Genomic DNA, 17,475 nt, shown 5'->3' with positions numbered 1-17,475 from the left:
CAGCATGGTTCTCATTCATGTCCGGGCTGTGAGTATAAGTGCAGCCCAGCAGCCTGCAATAAACTAGTCTGCTCACTGCGCTCAACCCGTCTGGTTGTGGGTGTTATTGCAGGAGCAGAGTAGTTGCCGCTACAGTACTAACATTTTTTTAAAAACATATACTTTTAGCAAAAACCCACAAACTTAACTATTCATCGGAAAATAGGAAATTGTGCTGTTAGATCTCAGAGATGTCACCATTCTGACCATCCTCTAGCTAGAAAGGAGAAAATCCTTCTGCAGTATTCACAGAGAAGTGGGCTCCCTCTGTCACATGGGAAAATCATTGCATGGATCCTGTTTGATTGCTTGTTGACCGGGACATCAAACCCAACATAGTACATTGAGCAGCAGTGATTGCTCCACTCCAGTAGGCATCTCATGACACTGGAGAAATATCACTGCTGGTGTCATCACAAAATCACTAGCATGTTGGGAGAACCTGGATCACTGTCCTCTCCTAAGCTAATGCTCTCTGCAGAGATTTTGATCATACACAAACAGCTGCAGTGGGAAAGTTACACTGCCTGCATCCTTCAGTTTTTCTGTGGTAATCACTGACCTGCGACTGCCCAAATTGGAAAAGGAGCACCTCGGTTTTCTTTGATGGGAGCATGCAAAGGTCATGTCAATAACTGTGGGAGGAGCAACATCCCAAACAATCCATTCACTCACCCATACCATTGAGTGCTAGTTGCTCCACCTATGGGGTCTCCCAAAAAATGCTTCAGCCACCTTAAAATTCACAGGATGGGAACAGAAGCACAGTATGCTCAATCTAAAGGGACTGCCTCAATGTAATTTGTAGAACAGCTACACACTAAAAATAATATCCCAAATACCACGATGTTACCATTCCTATGCATAAGCACCAGAGAAGTCGTGCTGATAGACTTGTTTCTGTGCTGTGTATTCTCTGGCAATCTATATGATTACCTAGGCACTCATACAAATGTAGTTTATCAGAGGAATTGATAACACAAAGCTGCGTACCCTCGTCTCATAGCTTTAAGCATGGCAGTGCTTCCACTTTGTGCTGGTAAATGGATCTGTTTGCAAATATTGGCTCTCTCCTGAATGAGTTGTAAAACCTATGGAGCGCAAATAAAAAAGGGTAAAAAAACACTATTTATGAAATCAAAAGATATAGCATGCTCACCAAAAAATTGTTCCAAGAAAAGCTACGGATTTCAACCATCTGCAGTTATAGCACGTATATACAAATGGCTTTAGAGGCGGTCAATTACAACAAGTTACACAAGGCACAAAACAAAATAACCAAAAGGTAACTAGATCAACAGTTTACTCATGTAACATGCAGCAATATTTCAGTATTTATCACCTGTCTGTTTTCAACTTGATTTTAAAACTTTAAATTTATAATTTCTCATTTCCTGCTGATTCACATTGTCACAAAGTATGAACAAATGGTTCATAAGCAAAGTGCATTACCTAGGCAGAATGTATCGCCACATTTATTATTATCATCTTGAACTGCAAAGACCAGAATCCACACAAATAAATGCAAGAATAAATGTACCTCATCTGGGAAATCTTTGGGGTGGGGTGAAGTGAAACGGATTCTCATCTCTGGATCTATTCTTGAAACTTGATCCAATAAGCAAGAAAAACGCAAACCTCCAAGTTTATTCTTGTATACTGTACTAAACCCACGGCTCAGATGTGTCGGTTCCCTCGTGTTAAACTGAATCTCTGATGTATCACAGTAACTGTTGACATTCTGTCCCAGTAATGTAACCTCCTTTACTCCCTGCAATTAAGAGGGCACAATTAGGTTTCATCACCCAGTAGTGTGGGCAAATTCTAATGACAGTGTATTTTTTCCTCTCATTAATCTTTGTATCATCTTAGAAAAGTTCTTACAAGTCATAAAGATAGAGTCAGAGAAATACAGCAAGGTAATAGGCCCTTTAGATCATGGAGTCTGTGCTGACTATCAACCATCCATTTACACTAACCCTATATTAATCTCAGTTTCTTTTATTCTCCCCACATTCCCTTCAACTTCCCTCAGAATATGGGAGGTTGTCTCTACGGCTTGTAAATCTTACCAAAACCATTTTGTAAGTGGTTACCCAGACACAAATAACATTGGTTCTGAGTCATGTGTGGTAATTAGGGTCATAACCATCAGTTTCCACAATGATAGGCAAGGCACTGGAATACATCACTGTGGCTGGATCTCTGAATTACCAGCTGGTAAGAAAAAATAATGCCATTGAAATTGATGAGTTTCCATGAAGGTTTTAATATGATCAGCAGAATCCATCTTCACAATTGAATATCACTCAGCCATAGAAAAGTACATACCTGATTGCTTCTGCAGGTGACAATTTAAAAATAAATTACAGCCAGTTTTTCTTCACTTAATCATTTGTTTGTAATGGCTGATTAATGATGGAGCCACTATTTAAAATTGTCAATGTTAAATTATAACAAATTGTATTATCCATTCTCTAGTTTTACAAATTACTTATCCATTTTAATTTACCCCATTGTTAAAAGGTCATATGGATGACATTCCACTTTGCATCTGGCCTCTCAGTTTTAAGTTGAGCCATAAACTACATATATAGCATGAACCACACACTTTAATTGAGCCTTAAACCTTGACTTAAAGTGAAAGTTTGTTTTATTTGATTTACTTAAAATTAAAAAATGTTAAATTCATTCAAAAATGAATTTTTAAGCAAATTTATTTAAATAAATGGAAGACCTGATCCATTTTTATTTCATCTATGTGATTGGATACATTGAAAAGGTTTAAAAGCCCAGCTTTTTAGGAATGAACCCATCGAAAAATGGGACCTGTAGAGTCAAAAGGTAAAGTTACAGGTGCATCTACAGGCAACAATCAACAATGATCAATGAAATTACAGGGGATACCTTACAAATAGCAATTTTAGAGTTATTCTAGGAAAGAACATTTGACAATTCCTTAGAAGTAACTGGGAAAATATTATTTATTAAGAATGTTGAATATTGAACAGACAATACATTTTACACTGCTTAGTTTCCTTCCATTTAAATATCATTGCCCAAAATTCAAAATTTGGATTACCTGATCTGAAAGGATTTTAACTTCTTGTAAAATGGACGAAATTGGTCTGCTTCTCTCTCGTCCACGAGTGAAAGGAACAATGCAATAACTACACATGTTGTTGCATCCCCTCATGATAGAACTAGAAAGAGGAAAATACTTTATTTTCCAGTCGAACTTGTCAATTTTTATCAATGCAGATAGTTTAAGCAAGCAATTATCATGGAGAAAATGTAACCACATTTAGCTAATATAAAGCACTACAGAATTTTTATTGCATTGAACAGATATACAAGAAAGCATGAGCACTAGAAATTTATTCGTCTTGAAGTAGATCATCACATTGAAAGTATCAGCTAAGTTAATAAGGTAAATGTTAAAATCCCAGCCACTATGCGGGCAGAGGTTGTTCTCGCAAGTGCAGAGGTGATGGCTTTGTGCTATGAGAAATGGGATTCATGCACTGTATTTATCAGTGGGATTGAATGATTTGGAAGGAAGCGTGTTGAAGGTGGTGTTCCACTGGACCTGCTGCTCTTGTCTTCAGCAACAGAGATTGTGGATTTGAAGAATGCTGTGGAAGACCTTCATGTGTTTCAGCAATACCTCTTCTAATGCTTATACTGCAACCAATGGTGTACTGGTTGGGATGGGGTGTAAGATTCCAATTAAGCCAACTGCTATGATTTGGATGACATCAAGTCTGTATCTATAGAGCTGCAGATACTCAGTATTTAATAAACCTGTGACTTTCACCATGTAGAAAGTACAAAGGCTTTGAGAACCATGGAACACTACAGCACAGAAACAGGCCCCTTCAGCCCTTTCTAGTCTGTGCCAAACCACTTTTTTTGTTTCGTCCCACTGACCCGAACCCAGTCCATAGCTCTCTATACCTCTCCCATTCACATACCTGTCCAAATTCTTAAATTATAAAATTGAGTGTGCATTCACCATCTCAGCTGGCAGCTCACTCCATACTCCCACCACTCTGTGGGAAGAAATTCCCCCTAAAGTTTTCCCCTTTCACTCCTAACCCATGTTCTCTGGTTTGTATCTCACCTGCCCTCAGAGGAAAAAGCTTATCTACATTTGCTCTGTCTATCCCCTTCATAATTTTAAATACCCCTATTAAATTTCCCCTCATTCTACAGGGAATAAAGTCCTAACCTGTTTTACCTTTCCCTGTAATTCATTTCCCGAAGTCCGGCAACATCCTAGTAAATCTCTTTCTATTTTATTGATATCTTTCCTGTAGTTAGGCAAACAAAACTGCACACAATACTCTAAATTTGGCCTCACCAATGTCTTATACAACTTTATTATAACATCCCAACACCTATACTTAAATCTTTGATTTATGAAGACCAATACACCAAAAGCTCTCTTTACAACCTGTGCACCACTTTCAGGGAATTATGTATTTGTATTCCCAGGTCCCACTGTTCTACCGCACTCCTCAGTGCGTATATCCTTTCTATGTTTGTCCTTCCAAAATGCAACACTTCACAATTGTATGCATTAAATTCCATTTGCCATTTTTCAGCTGGTCCAGATCCCTCTGCAAGCTTTGGAAACCTTCTTTGCTGTCCACAACATCTCCAATCTTAGTGTCATCTGAAAACTTGCTGATCCAATTTACATTTTCATCCAGATCATTGATAACAACAATGGTCCTAGTCCTGAACCCTGAGGCACATCCCTAGTCACAGGCCTCCAGTCTGAGAAGCAATCTTCTGGCTTATTCCGTCCAGCCATTGTCGAATCCACTTCACTATTTCACCATGAATACCTAGCTTATGATCTTTCCTGACTAACTTCCCATGTGGGACCTTGTCAAAGGCCTTACTAAAGACCATATACACTCCGCGAAGACAGGAGGCAAATCACTCATTGCAAAATACTTAGCCATTGACCTACTTGTTATGTTACAGAAATTGTATGATGTCTAGTTAAGTTTCTAGACCATAGTAATCTCGCAGGATGTTTTGATGATAAAAATAATCTGAAATTCAAGGTGTCATGGTTAGGTCTTGTTATCTGAGGCAATTGTACACTAAGCAATATTTGCACTTTTAATGAAGTGACGGTCATTGATGGAGCAAATATAGATGGTGAGACAAAAGACACTCCCCTCGTTAATTCCTTCAAATGTTGGTGTCTGAGATAACCAGCCTTCAACAATCAAAGTCAATTTTGGAAATAGTTCCATTTGGAGAAGAGTTAATTCCTAATTAATAGTTATAAATTAAGATTACACATACATCAATGCAGTTTTAGCCTGGGAGTTGACTTGAACCGGCATGACATCTGCATAGGTCTCGTCCAGTGACAATAAAACATTCACAGCTTTTTGACCTGTTGCAGTGATAGTAAGAAGTCTGGGAAGATCACGGTATGAATCTGGCCCAGCAAGGATATCAACAAGCTTTTCCTTTTCCAGAATTTCCTCTTTTAGCCTCTCAGCCATGCAACCTGTTATGAATGACAAACTCTATTAGTTAATTTAATTACTACTTTTAAAGAACTTAAATTTAACTATTCATATTATTGTGTAACCTATAGGATTAAAAAAAATTGCATAAATTTTCACCAGAATGTACATGTTTTAAACAATGGCATAGTAAGCATATCATAAAAGTGCACCATTAGATTTAAAAAAAACTAGTGGAATAACTCAGCAGGTCAAGCATTATTGTATGTATCAGCACATTCTGATTCAACTTTATGCCTTACATAAAAATTTAAAACCAAAAGGAAGACAGGAGCAAATTAGACCATTCAGCTCATCAAGTCTGTTCCATCATTCAAATTATGGCTGATGTATTTTTCCTTTAAACCCCATTCTCCCAATAACCTCTGACACTTACTATCAACCACAAAGAAGGCAGATCACACAAGGGTAAAGACGAACAATTACTTTATTAACAAAAATTCACCTTCAAACTTAAATTCAACATCCCCCTTTTATAAGTGTAAAACTAATAAATTGCCCAGCCTAAATATAACAAATGCAATCAAAGTCTAAGTCACACTTCCAACCAGCCCACAAAAAAACTTAGACACAAAACACACAAAACCTCAATCTTAACCGAACCAAATATCATAAACAAAAAAACTGAAGCTAAAAGATCTTGAGAGAGAAAGAGAGAGTGCACAAAATTCAAAGTTGTCTTGTGTTGCTCGCAGAGAGAGGAACAGCGGCTTGGTCTGGATCCTTCTGGTTGCCTTCAGAATGTTCATCCCTTTTAAAATGCCCAACATTCTAAACTGCCTCCCAGACAATGACTCATGCTTGAGCCTCCTTTCACTCCACAGCACACCACCCAGTGGTGGTTTGTCTTCCAAATCCAGAAATTTTTAGATCATTTTTTGCACATGCTCAGTCCGTCTCCCACTCTCTCAGCAGTCCACCTTCACCTTGGCTCTTAAAGGCAAACTGTCACTTTCCCACACAAAATAGAACTCTGTAACAAGTCCTAGACTCTCCCAGTTCTGGAAATATCTTCTCTGTGTCTATCCAGCACTTTAAATAGTGCATTTCGATAACATCCCCTTCTTAAACTCCAGCAAGTATAGAGCCAGAGCCATCAAACACTCCTCATTTGTTAACACTCTCATAAACCTTCTCTGGACCCCACTCCAATGCCAGCATATATCCTTCCATAGATGATAAGCCTAAAATTACTCAATACTCCAAATGTGGATTGACCAAAGCTCTTTTATACATTTATGTCATTAGTGCAAAACAATCAGCTCTCCACACACTTTCAAATATTTATATCGATGACATTTTAACAGAATTTTACTAAACTACATTCTAAAAAAAACTTGGCTAGTTGTTAAATTGCTGAATTGAGCTGACTGATATGCAGCAGCCCAAGCAGTTGACCATTTTGGTCTCCCATGCATGTTCAATAAAATGTATGTCTAAGAGGATATGACTCTCATCCCCTATTGTTATATTTGAGCAAATAATCTGATGTTTTTTTTTAAAACCAAATAATTAAAACTTATTGGAATCTTTGTTTCAGAAAAGGGCTCCATTGGCACCACAGAAGACCCAGACACTGGGCCATGCAAACTCCCCAGCCAGCACACACAAGAGGGATCACAGGGCCACCCTAACTCAGACCCAACCTACCCTGACTGACCCCCCCCCCCCCCCAAATAACCCAAACAGTAATGATGGAGCCTCAGGATATGCTACAAAGCTCTACTTGGTGTATACTCCAGATCATGCAATGACTCAGGGGTGTAGTTTGTCTAGAAATATCAACTGCAGGTAGATGGCCAGGCACCAAATCTGGACAGTAGTTGAGGTTTAGCATGTCCCATTTCAGTATCCAGAACAGAGAAGAACCATGGGCCTTTAAAATGTTCAGGTTTCTTGTATTCTCTTCAGTTTGATTTAAGGGGTTATTTTAATGCCTTCTCCTGCAGAAGTTCCATGTTATATTTCTACTTTATCTTTTGATTTTAAACCAAAAGTTGTCTCTGACTTTGTCATTATGCAGCTGCCAGTGTGTCAGTCGGAAAATCTTGTTCAAATTGTGTAATCGTAAAGGAGAAATACATTATATCTGTGAACTACTTTCACTGGGTTACTTATCTTTCTTTCAACATTCCTATAATAGTGCATTGAGTCCGATGACATAATTCTCCTGTAAATTTTGCCTTTGCCCCAAACAATAGCATTCCTTCTTACCAGGCCAATTTCCCTATTGATCAGATAAAAAGACTCAAGCTTCAGTCATGACTGAGATGAATTGTCTGTCTAGTTGCTGTAGATTTACAAGAACCACATTATAGACGTCAAACATACCTAAAATTCCTATTTTAAGTGGAACTTGAGATTTTGCTCGCTTGGATTTCAAGGCAGCAAGCTGCTTCAACCTGTTCCAGATGGTCTGTTCTGCCTTCTCTCTGCAAAAGTAAAAATCCTATGATGCACTTACAAGTTATCTTTTTCATGTACTAAAGTTGCAGTTCCCACATTGTCATACAAGTAGGTGGCAACTAATCACTGATTTTATTTTATATTCAATTAAATTATGAATTATGAAAATGGTAATTTTTTCTATGTGTTAAAAGTCTGCAGCTATTTTAATTTTGTAATGGCTTCCTTAAAATAGCCATCACTTCCAAAATTTACCCAATTTCATTTGAATGAGAAGCATAGATAACAACTGGCAATTCAGGTACAAAAGCTGATGGCATGAAATAAAAAAATGTTGAAAATTATACCTGATTGAACAAGTTACAAGTAAAATCACATCAGCCTGCAACAAAAGAAATAAAAATCAGATAATTTCTCAAAAATTTATTGCATTTCCATAAATGGAAATCCCAAATATTCATGAAGTAAATGTACATTATTTCATGGCCAGATGAGTTTCAGCTGAGCCAGTTACTGTGCAAAACAATCGTTTTTTGTTCTTCAATTTCATGCTGTTGCGTTGTTTCAAAAAGGCTCCAAAAATAACCCTAGAAATTATAGGCTGGCGAGCCTGATGTTAGTAATAGGTAAATTATTGGAAGGTTTTTGAAGAAATGGGATATACAATTATTTGGATATGATTAGGGATAGTCAACATGGCTTTCTTCGTGGTAGGTCGTTTTTAACCAATCTTATAGTTTTTAGAGGATGTTACCAGGAAAGTTGATGAAGGGAAGACTGTGGATGAGCCTACATGGACTTTATGATGGCCTTTGACAAGGTCTCACCTGGGAGTTTGATAATGAATCCTATAGCCAAACATACATTATGGATATGCTTTCAGTTCCACAGGTTTTTTGATTTTGATTCTCTTTTTGGAGTTTTAGGAGGACATGTAGCTTGTTGTCTGGATAATAGCTTTTACCACCCTAATGGCTAGGAGAGCAATTCTTCTTAAATGGAAGGACCCCACTTTGCCTACTATAATTCAATAGTTTTTTCAAACCATGGCCTGTTAGAAATCAAGAGAAAATTAGATGTACTACATTTGAATTTAAATTTAAATTTGGCATCCATTCATACAATATTTTCATATGATATAATTTTTAATGTTTTCTTTGATTCATTGTCCCTTCCTGATACCATTGAGTTTCTCTTTTGGATGAGGACCAGGCATCTTATGTTTGATGAACACTGATCCAAGGGTTTCCAGTTTTTTTTTTTCTCTTCTTCATTAGATAGTATAAGGGATTTTACTATAATGTGAATTATTTTTCTCTTTGATTGAGTATCGGGAGATGAAGATACTATTATTATGTATTGATTTTTGTATACTGTAATCTTTTTAATTATGTATCCTTATTCTCTCCGCCCATTGTTTATTGTATATTAAAATCAATAAAAAGATTGAAAAAGAGTGTGGAAGCAGGCAAATAATTATAAAAATTTTGTCCAGCTTAATAAATGTGAACATATTACTAGTATATAAAAAATAACTGGATTAAGAGGGTGAAAAGACACAGTTGTAAGTGAATTTTGACTACCCTGACATCTTTTGTCCATCCAATAAATTAGGTCCAAGCAAGCTCCAAAGATTTAACACATTTTTGGATGTTTTAGATAATTATAAGATTTAAATAGATCAAATGACAAAATTAGATCCTGATCTGCGGCACAGGACACAAGCCACTGAATCTTCCAGCCCAGGACAATTTAATAATAGAGTTAATGTTAAATTTTTTTATTTAAAAACATATAACATCTGTGATCTGTAAAAATTAGTTATGGGTCAATAATAATAGGTTTATAATAATAGATTTACCTCTGTGCAGCTGCTAGCTTTCTGATAACCATTTTTCTGTAGGATGGACCAGGCAATTTCAGTGTCATTAACATTCATTTGACATCCATAGGTTTCAAAGTACACTGAAATAACAACAAACCAAATGCAAGAAATAAGGATCAAAACCAGAAGGTATCATCATCTTTGATGTAACATCACTCAGTTATCAAAAGGAATATTCTTCCAACCTCAGTTTGTTTTTTAAAATATATTTCATCTCAATTCCACACAAGTCTTGGAAAGTAACTCTCATATATTAGTCTAAATTCATGGCTTGATTAAATGTTTCTTTGTAATCTCTGTTTATCAGCTTGTTTATTTGCCTCAAGTACCAACCAGTGAAGTTCAGTCATTCTAGTTGGTTTCTATAAATACACTGTTTTGTTCTAGCCTATCCAGTGGTTTTTCAACTTGATTCTTTGGAGCGCACAGAAGAGGTCTGGGGCTTGAAACGGACTTGTTTTGCAGTTTGTCTTTTCAAAATATGTACACTTTGCATGAGCATATGGCCTCAGCAATTCATGATGTATCAATAACTTGGTTAAGAAAAAACTAAATGCTGTATTTTGGATTTTACCATTGACCTTAAATTAAACCAGGAGGGATAAGAAAGCCTCAAAGGAAACTTTGAAGATTGGGTAAAGGGGTTAAAAACCAGAGAGATGCAGTACAACTTAATCAACTTTGTACAGATGGAGCCAAGTGGGGGAGAGAGACAAGGTAAGTGGTGGAAAGGTGAGCAAAGTAGAAGAAACACACATCAAGATGGAGCATGAGGAGTGTCCATCATTCTTCACAATCCACATATCACTATCTAGCACCTGCATCATTCCTCCACTTTCCCCATCTCTACTGGCTGTCTTCCCTCTCCACACACAGTCCGAATGTAGGGCCTTGATTGGAAACAGCAGCAATTAATTGGCCCCCTCTCAGGTACTGCTCCACATGGCATGTTCCTCCGTCAGTTTGTATTTTACTCCTGATTCAAGCATTGGCAGTGTCATATTTTCCAATATCAAGATGTATGAGGAAAGAGCAGGATCCGTGATATTGAAACAAATGATCACCCATGATGATAATGAATGACAGGGATCAAAGGACAAAATGGCCCATTCCCACTCTTTTCCATGAGGGTGGACCTATCTACCTTCTCAAGGAGGAAGTTCAAAGATAATGGTGAGAAGGATGCACAGTATCTAGCGGAATTTGCAATTTTATCACTCTGTCATGGAATACATTATAAAATGGTAAATCCAACAACTCTGGGTTCTTTGCTGGTGCCAACATGTAAGATTTCTATAAATAAGCAAACTCTACTTTTTATTAAATATTACACAACATTGAAATTAATTTACTGGTGTGTGAGTTGAAGTGGGACATGGCAAACATCACCTGGGGTGAAACACAAAAGTGTGCAGATGCTGTGAATGTAGTAAAAACAGATGCTGGAGGTACTCAGCCGGTCTCGCAGTATCTATAGAAGGTGAAGATATACAAGGCAAAGATTATCTTGATAAAGCAAAGATAAAGATACATAACGAACGTTTCGGGCTTGAGCCCTTCATCAAGGTATGACAAAGATTTTGATGAAGGGCTTAAACCCGAAATGTTCGTTATGTATCTTTATCTTTGCTACATAAAGTATGCTGTTTAACCAGCTGAGTCTCTCCAGCATTGTGCTTTTTAACTTCAATCACAGTGTTTGCACATCTTTGTGCTTTACTAAAGATTATCTTGAAGGATTTAGGCCTGAAACGTCAGTTTCCTCCTATGGACCCTGCGAGACCTGCTGAGTTCCTCCAGCGCCTTGAGTTTTTAAAACATCAGCTAGGGTGCCAGATGCCAAATGCCAGGGTTTCCCAATAGGGCGGGGAGAATTTCCTTAGTTTTGCAGCAAGGAGACTGCAGATCCTCCAGCCTGAAGCTGAGCACAGTCTTCTGAAGGAACAGAGCAGATTGAGCAGCGACAGGAAAAAAAGAGAATGGTACCACTTGAGAAAATTGCTTATAATTTAAGAGACAAATATTTTGGAAGATATGGAGGCCTTATTTACAAAATATGGGTGTTAACATTTAATTGAGGCTCTGACATTCCTTAATGTCTTTATATAAGAACATTTTAAGTAACAGGTACCCCTGTTGAGGGTCTCTTGTCCCTTTCTGTTGTTGTAGGGGGATCATATGCAGGGAGGTTTTCTTATCTTTTCTTTTTATATGCCACATGTATTTGTATTGAATTACTTTTCATTATGTGTGGTTTTAAAGCTATAAATAACATTTATAAAGAAATGTGAAAAAAAAAAGCCGCTTTCAGGTGCTCAGATACAGATAATGCGCCGGCCGACATGGCTGGGGGAGTGCAACTGGAACGTTCAGGTAGCCGTGGAGAAGATGCCTTTCTGTCACCTGAACGTGCTGGCTGAAGGAGAGCTGCGTCCGAGCGAACACGGCTCCTGTGGACTGTTTACGGAGCATCTTGTAGCAGCACTACATGAAAATAATGGAAAAAAATAAGCTTTAATTGTCGTCCACAAAACAGTTGTTGGTTTGTTTTCACGAGGACATTATCTCTACTCATTGCTCCCGATTGACGTATCCTTTGCTCTTGATCAATGATAATTTATGACAGAATTATTGGTTTATTAGGTTTAAGGCTGTAAAGGTTGAGATATGTTCATGTAGAACTCTCTCCATAATGCAAAAATCATTATGAAAGATGAACTGCAACTAACAAGCCTTCCTCATTCTCTATAAACTGACACCAAATTGTGGCTGGTGTGGGACTACAGGGCTGGAGCGGCTGGCATGGGCTGCTGACGTCCCAAGCCGGCCGCTCCAGCCCCGTAGTCCTGCGCCAGGTGGCTGTCAGGCAGCAGGGAGGATAGCTGTCCGCAATAGGTTGCCTGCTGACGGTCAACAGCCTTCCTGCTGCTAGGCACCTGAAAGCTGCTTTGCTTTGCTGCTTTCAGGTGCCTCGGGGGAGAGCTCTGAGCCAGAGAATATACCTCCCCGAGGAGAGTTAGGTAAGAACTCCTTGGGGCCGGGTTCTCCACTTCCAGGTGGCCTCCCAACAGCTGCACTCCGATATTTTAGGCAACTTTACATTCGGGTATTCTGGCTACCTGAAAACACCTAAAGAGAATGGTACATGTACACGAACCCTTTATGGAGACGGGGGCGGGGGAGGGAGTGGGAACCGAGCCCGGGGGAGGGGTGGGGGGAACCGAGCCCGGTGGAGGGGTGGGGGGAGAACCGAGCCCGGGGGAGGGGTGGGGGGAGAACCGAGCCCGGGGGAGGGGTGGGGGGGGGGGAAACCGAGCCCGGGGGAGGGGTGAGGGGGGGGGAACCGAGCCCGGGGGAGGGGTGGGGGGAACGAGCCCGGGGGAGGGGTGGGGGGAACGAGCCCGGGGGAGGGGTGGGGGGGGACCGAGCCCGGGGGAGGACCGAGCCCGGGGGAGGGGTGGGGGGGGACCGAGCCCGGGGGAGGGGTGGGGGGGGACCGAGCCCGGGGGAGGGGTGGGCCGAGCCCGGGGGAGGGGTTGGGGGGGGGCTGAGCCCGGGGGGGGGGTGAGGGAACCGAGCCCGGGGGGGGGGGTGAGGGAACCGAGCCCGGGGGGGGGGGTGAGGGAACCGAGCCCGGGGGGGGGGGTGAGGGAACCGAGCCCGGGGGGGGGTGAGGGAACCGAGCCCGGGGGGGGGGGTGAGGGAACCGAGCCCGGGGGGGGGGTGAGGGAACCGAGCCCGGGGGGGGGTGAGGGAACCGAGCCCGGGGGGTGGGTGGGGAGGGAGGTGGGGGGGGGAGGGAGGGGGGGGGGAGGGTGGTGGGGAGGTGGGGAGGAGGGGAGGGAGGGGGGGGAGGGGAGGGAGGGGGGGGAGGGGAGGGAGGGGGGGGAGGGGAGGGAGGGGGGGGAGGGGAGGGAGGGGGGGGAGGGGAGGGAGGGGGGGGAGGGGAGGGAGGGGGGGGAGGGGGGGGAGGGGGGGGAGGGGGGGGAGGGGAGGGAGGGGGGGGAGGGGGGGGAGGGGAGGGAGGTGGGGGGAGGGGAGGGAGGTGGGGGGAGGGGTGAAGGGGGGGAATCTAGTCCAGGGGAGGGGTGAGGGAACCGAGCCCGGGAGGTGAGGGAGGTGGGGGGGGGGAGGGGTGAAGGGGGGGAGGGGTGAAGGGGGGGAGGGGTGAAGGGGGGGAGGGGTGATGGGGGGGAGGGGTGATGGGGGGGAGGGGTGATGGGGGGGAGGGGTGAAGGGGGGGGACCGAGCCCGGGGGAGGGTTGAAGGGGGGGGTACCGAGCCCGGGGGAGGGGTGAACCGAACCCGGGGGAGGGGTGAAGGGGGGGGAACCGAACCCGGGGGAGGGGTGAAGGGGGGGGGGGAACCGAGCCCGGGGGAGGGAGTTGGGGAGGAAACGGAGCCCGGGGGAGGGGTTGGAGGGGTCCGAACCAGCCACGTACCGCTCCTGCCGGACGCCGGCTCCCTCTTCACATAGGGCGGCGCATCCTCGCCCGCACCCTCCTCTGCCACTTCGCCTCTGGACCGCGGCCGAAGAAACGCCCGAAGACCGGGCCCATCCAACGGACGGGCGCCCAGCTCAGCGCCGAGAGACAGGTAGCGTCTGATCAGGGTCCCAGCCACGACAGCGTGGGGCGCGCTCGCCCTCGGCAGGTTCAAGGTCAGCAGCCTGCTCACGGCGCACGCAGGCCTCATGGCAGCGGCAAAGCTTCACCGAGCAACCAGGCCGCCGCATCATCGCGAGATCTGGCGGAGGGAGCGAGATTTCATGGGAAAGGTCCGCTACCTTCTCCGTGGCGCCAAGCGGCTGCCATGTGTGTAAAGGTGCGGGTCTGTCCCGGCAAAGAATCGTCCTCCTCTTCCATGAGCACCGAGACTACGTGGTATGTCCTAGAACCCGTTAAGCACAATTAACAATCAGGCTGGAAACTTCAATTGATGTATATTTCAAAAATGTACAAATGGAGAGCATCAGTTGTTTCAAAATTTCGACAAAATGTGCAGGATTTTACACATTGCTTCAATGTAAAATAGGGATTAATATAATTACAACCAAGCGCAAAGTAGGGTCAAATGTGGAGAACTTTAATTAAAAATAGAATATGCTGCGAATGTGGAATACAGTAGAGATCAGCCCTTTTCACACTGGCAAACCTGTAAATTGGCCGTTCGGTGAACCGGTGAAAAAAGCCGTTTTTGACGTTTACACCGGACCGCTGTTTGCTGGTTCTCCGTGTCCTTTCACAGTCACCACCAGGCACCGCCGGGGAGAGCAGCGCCCTGTACTCCACCGGTGGCGGCTGCGTGACGCATCAAGCGGTGGCAGACCTGCCCTCCCAGAATTCTGTGCGGCAGAGAAACCCCCTTCACGAGTGCCTTGTCGATGCCGCACGGAATTCTGGGAGGGCAGGTCCGTCATCTCTCTCTCTGCGACTTTCCTACTGTTTTTATAAATTGTTTTTTATTGTGCTTTATTGCCGCTAGCACTTTACCACGATTCTTTATAAATTTATAAAGGTTCATATAGGTAGGCACAACAAGAGGGGCTGAAAGGCTCATACTGTGCTGCGCATAAAGTTTAATTATATTGTAACTAGATATGATTTTTTTTGTTTAAATGGAAGATCATAATACATTGATCAGGATTTAGTAAATGGAATACAAAATTTATACCTTTATAATTTTTTTGTTTCCTTTATATTCCTGCACTTCTGCAAAAATATCAGGAATGTGTCACTGCTTTGTTCCTGGATAGTCCATGTCCCTTTCATACTGGGCTAATTGGCATGCAGGTGTCAGATGACCCCGGGGATGATACACCCTACCTAGGCAGTCCATCCTGAGGGTGATTTGATGCCTGTGTGCTGATTTGCAAGTGTTCACACTGGTCCTTTAACTGGATTATTGGCCATTAATTACCAGGATAAGGTGCCAGTGTGAAAGGGGCTAGTTTGAGATTGTGATGCTTCTTCACAGTTCACTCCTTGTGGTTCTGACTATGCAAACTTGACATGTATTCCCAGTACATGCCTCTTCACGGTCCATTTTCCACCCAAATTCCAAAAATCTGCTGGCTGGTTAATAGACAATTGTGAATTGGTATAGATTGGAGCAGGATAGGCAAAGGGGAGTTGATAATGAAAGAGAATGTTATGAGGAACTATGGTGAGGAATTGTGGTGATGTAATTGATCTGGAAGTCAGTTTGAACCTCATGAGCCAGATGGCCTTCTTGTCATAAAACAGGCAGGTTTGGAAGAAGAAATGAAGGTAAGATTTCGGGTCAATCACCCTTTAATTACATTCAGCTCAAACGTGTATTCAACAGGGCCACTTGGTTAGTGCAACTCAATTACAATGCCAGTGACCCTGGGTTCCAATCTGGTGCTGTCTGTAAGGAGTTTGTACATTCTCTGAGTGTCTGTGTGGGTTTTCCCTGGGGGCCCTGGTTTCCTCCCACCCTTCAAAATGTACGGGGTTGTAGGCTTATATAGCTTCCCCTCTGCAATGCTGACAGCACTCTCACGTGCATCTCTTTCATTTCCTATCCTGAATTCACTCCCTCCTCTACTCCATTCTTCACATCTTTTATTGTCCTTTCCAGCAGCCTCCATGCTCAATGTATCATAGTCTGTAGTATAGTTAAACCTTCAACAAAATTCCACTACCAGATATATCTAACCCTCCTCTTTTTGTATTCTGAAGGGATTGTTCCCTTGGCAATTCGTTGATTGACAGATCTTCTGTCGAGATATGCTTCTGTCCTTGGCATTCAATATTGAATTCGACAGTTTCCAACAAGCAGCCTTTCCTGAGCTGATAATCTCTAGAGACTCAATAAACTGGGCAGCATCAGTGGAGAGAAATTTTAAATGTTTGGGGCCAGGGTGCTTTTTTTTAAACACTAAAATGGGAAGGGGAATAGCAAGTATAAAAAAAGAAGGGGGCAAGCAAGATTTGAGAGGGGCAAAAATGTAATGGGATACGAGAAAGATGAAGATGGATGACAGTGGGATGTAAGAAAGAGATAAAGCACAGACAGGAACAGTGGAACTGGATAGAGGTGGGAATGCCTGGAATTGGAAAATTCATGCTGTTGGATTTTGGGCTACCCAGGCAGAATGCGATAAGATGTTCTTCAAGTTTACTGGTAATGAATAAGGCTGAATTCAGACATGTCTGTGTGGGAAAGGAATTAAAAAGGCTTGAAACCGGGTGTTCCAGCGGGCAGATGAAGACAGAGATCAAGTGTCCCACAAAGCAGTTACCCAATCAATCAAGTGGTCAATCCGTCTTTCTTGTTTGTGTCAGAAATGGGTGGCTGTGATGTATCATCATATACCTCTTGTATCAGTGTAGTCTCTTTTTTTCCCCAGTGCTGCTTGATCAGCTAGATATTTTCAGCAGTTTCTTTTTCAGATATCCAAGTTCAAGTTTATCATCTGATTGGACCAGAACAACCCGACGAAACAGCATTTTCCGAACCATGGTGCAGAACAGTACAAAATGTGCATACAAATGTAACACACAGACACACGATGCATATATATAATACATAAAATAAATATTCTTAATAAATAGTAGAGTCACA

General features: G+C 42.4%; 1 protein-coding gene and 1 long non-coding RNA gene across 6 annotated transcripts in view; one reads left to right on the top strand and one right to left on the bottom strand.

Annotated features, from left to right (window-relative positions):
* Nucleotides 1-15,201, bottom strand: part of cdk5rap1 (CDK5 regulatory subunit associated protein 1) — a 36,433-nt gene extending 21,232 nt beyond the window's left edge. The window contains exons 1-9 of one of the 5 annotated variants that reach the window (XM_069884645.1): nucleotides 15,040-15,201; nucleotides 14,328-14,775; nucleotides 9,862-9,965; nucleotides 8,348-8,382; nucleotides 7,926-8,026; nucleotides 5,365-5,575; nucleotides 3,122-3,242; nucleotides 1,580-1,810; nucleotides 1,033-1,130 (exon numbers count right to left, since the gene is read on the bottom strand). In XM_069884645.1, the coding sequence (XP_069740746.1) occupies nucleotides 1,033-1,130; nucleotides 1,580-1,810; nucleotides 3,122-3,242; nucleotides 5,365-5,575; nucleotides 7,926-8,026; nucleotides 8,348-8,382; nucleotides 9,862-9,965; nucleotides 14,328-14,580 (1,154 nt within the window). In that variant the 5' untranslated portion in view covers nucleotides 14,581-14,775; nucleotides 15,040-15,201. Of the gene's footprint in view, nucleotides 1-1,032; nucleotides 1,131-1,579; nucleotides 1,811-3,121; nucleotides 3,243-5,364; nucleotides 5,576-7,925; nucleotides 8,027-8,347; nucleotides 8,383-9,861; nucleotides 9,966-12,288; nucleotides 12,370-14,327; nucleotides 14,776-15,039 lie in introns of those variants that run through there. The other 4 variants (XM_069884641.1, XM_069884643.1, XM_069884642.1 and 1 more) reach the window with 4 other exon arrangements.
* LOC138735952 (uncharacterized) lies at nucleotides 14,288-17,475 on the top strand. Its single transcript, XR_011340024.1, has 2 exons — nucleotides 14,288-14,768; nucleotides 17,304-17,475. It is a non-coding gene; the product is annotated as an uncharacterized lncRNA (long non-coding RNA).

This window comes from Narcine bancroftii, chromosome 6, assembly GCF_036971445.1.
Source record: "Narcine bancroftii isolate sNarBan1 chromosome 6, sNarBan1.hap1, whole genome shotgun sequence".
NCBI lineage: Eukaryota > Metazoa > Chordata > Chondrichthyes > Torpediniformes > Narcinidae > Narcine > Narcine bancroftii.
Note: the sequence above shows the minus strand (reverse complement) of the source record. Positions and strands in the feature narration are given on the sequence as shown.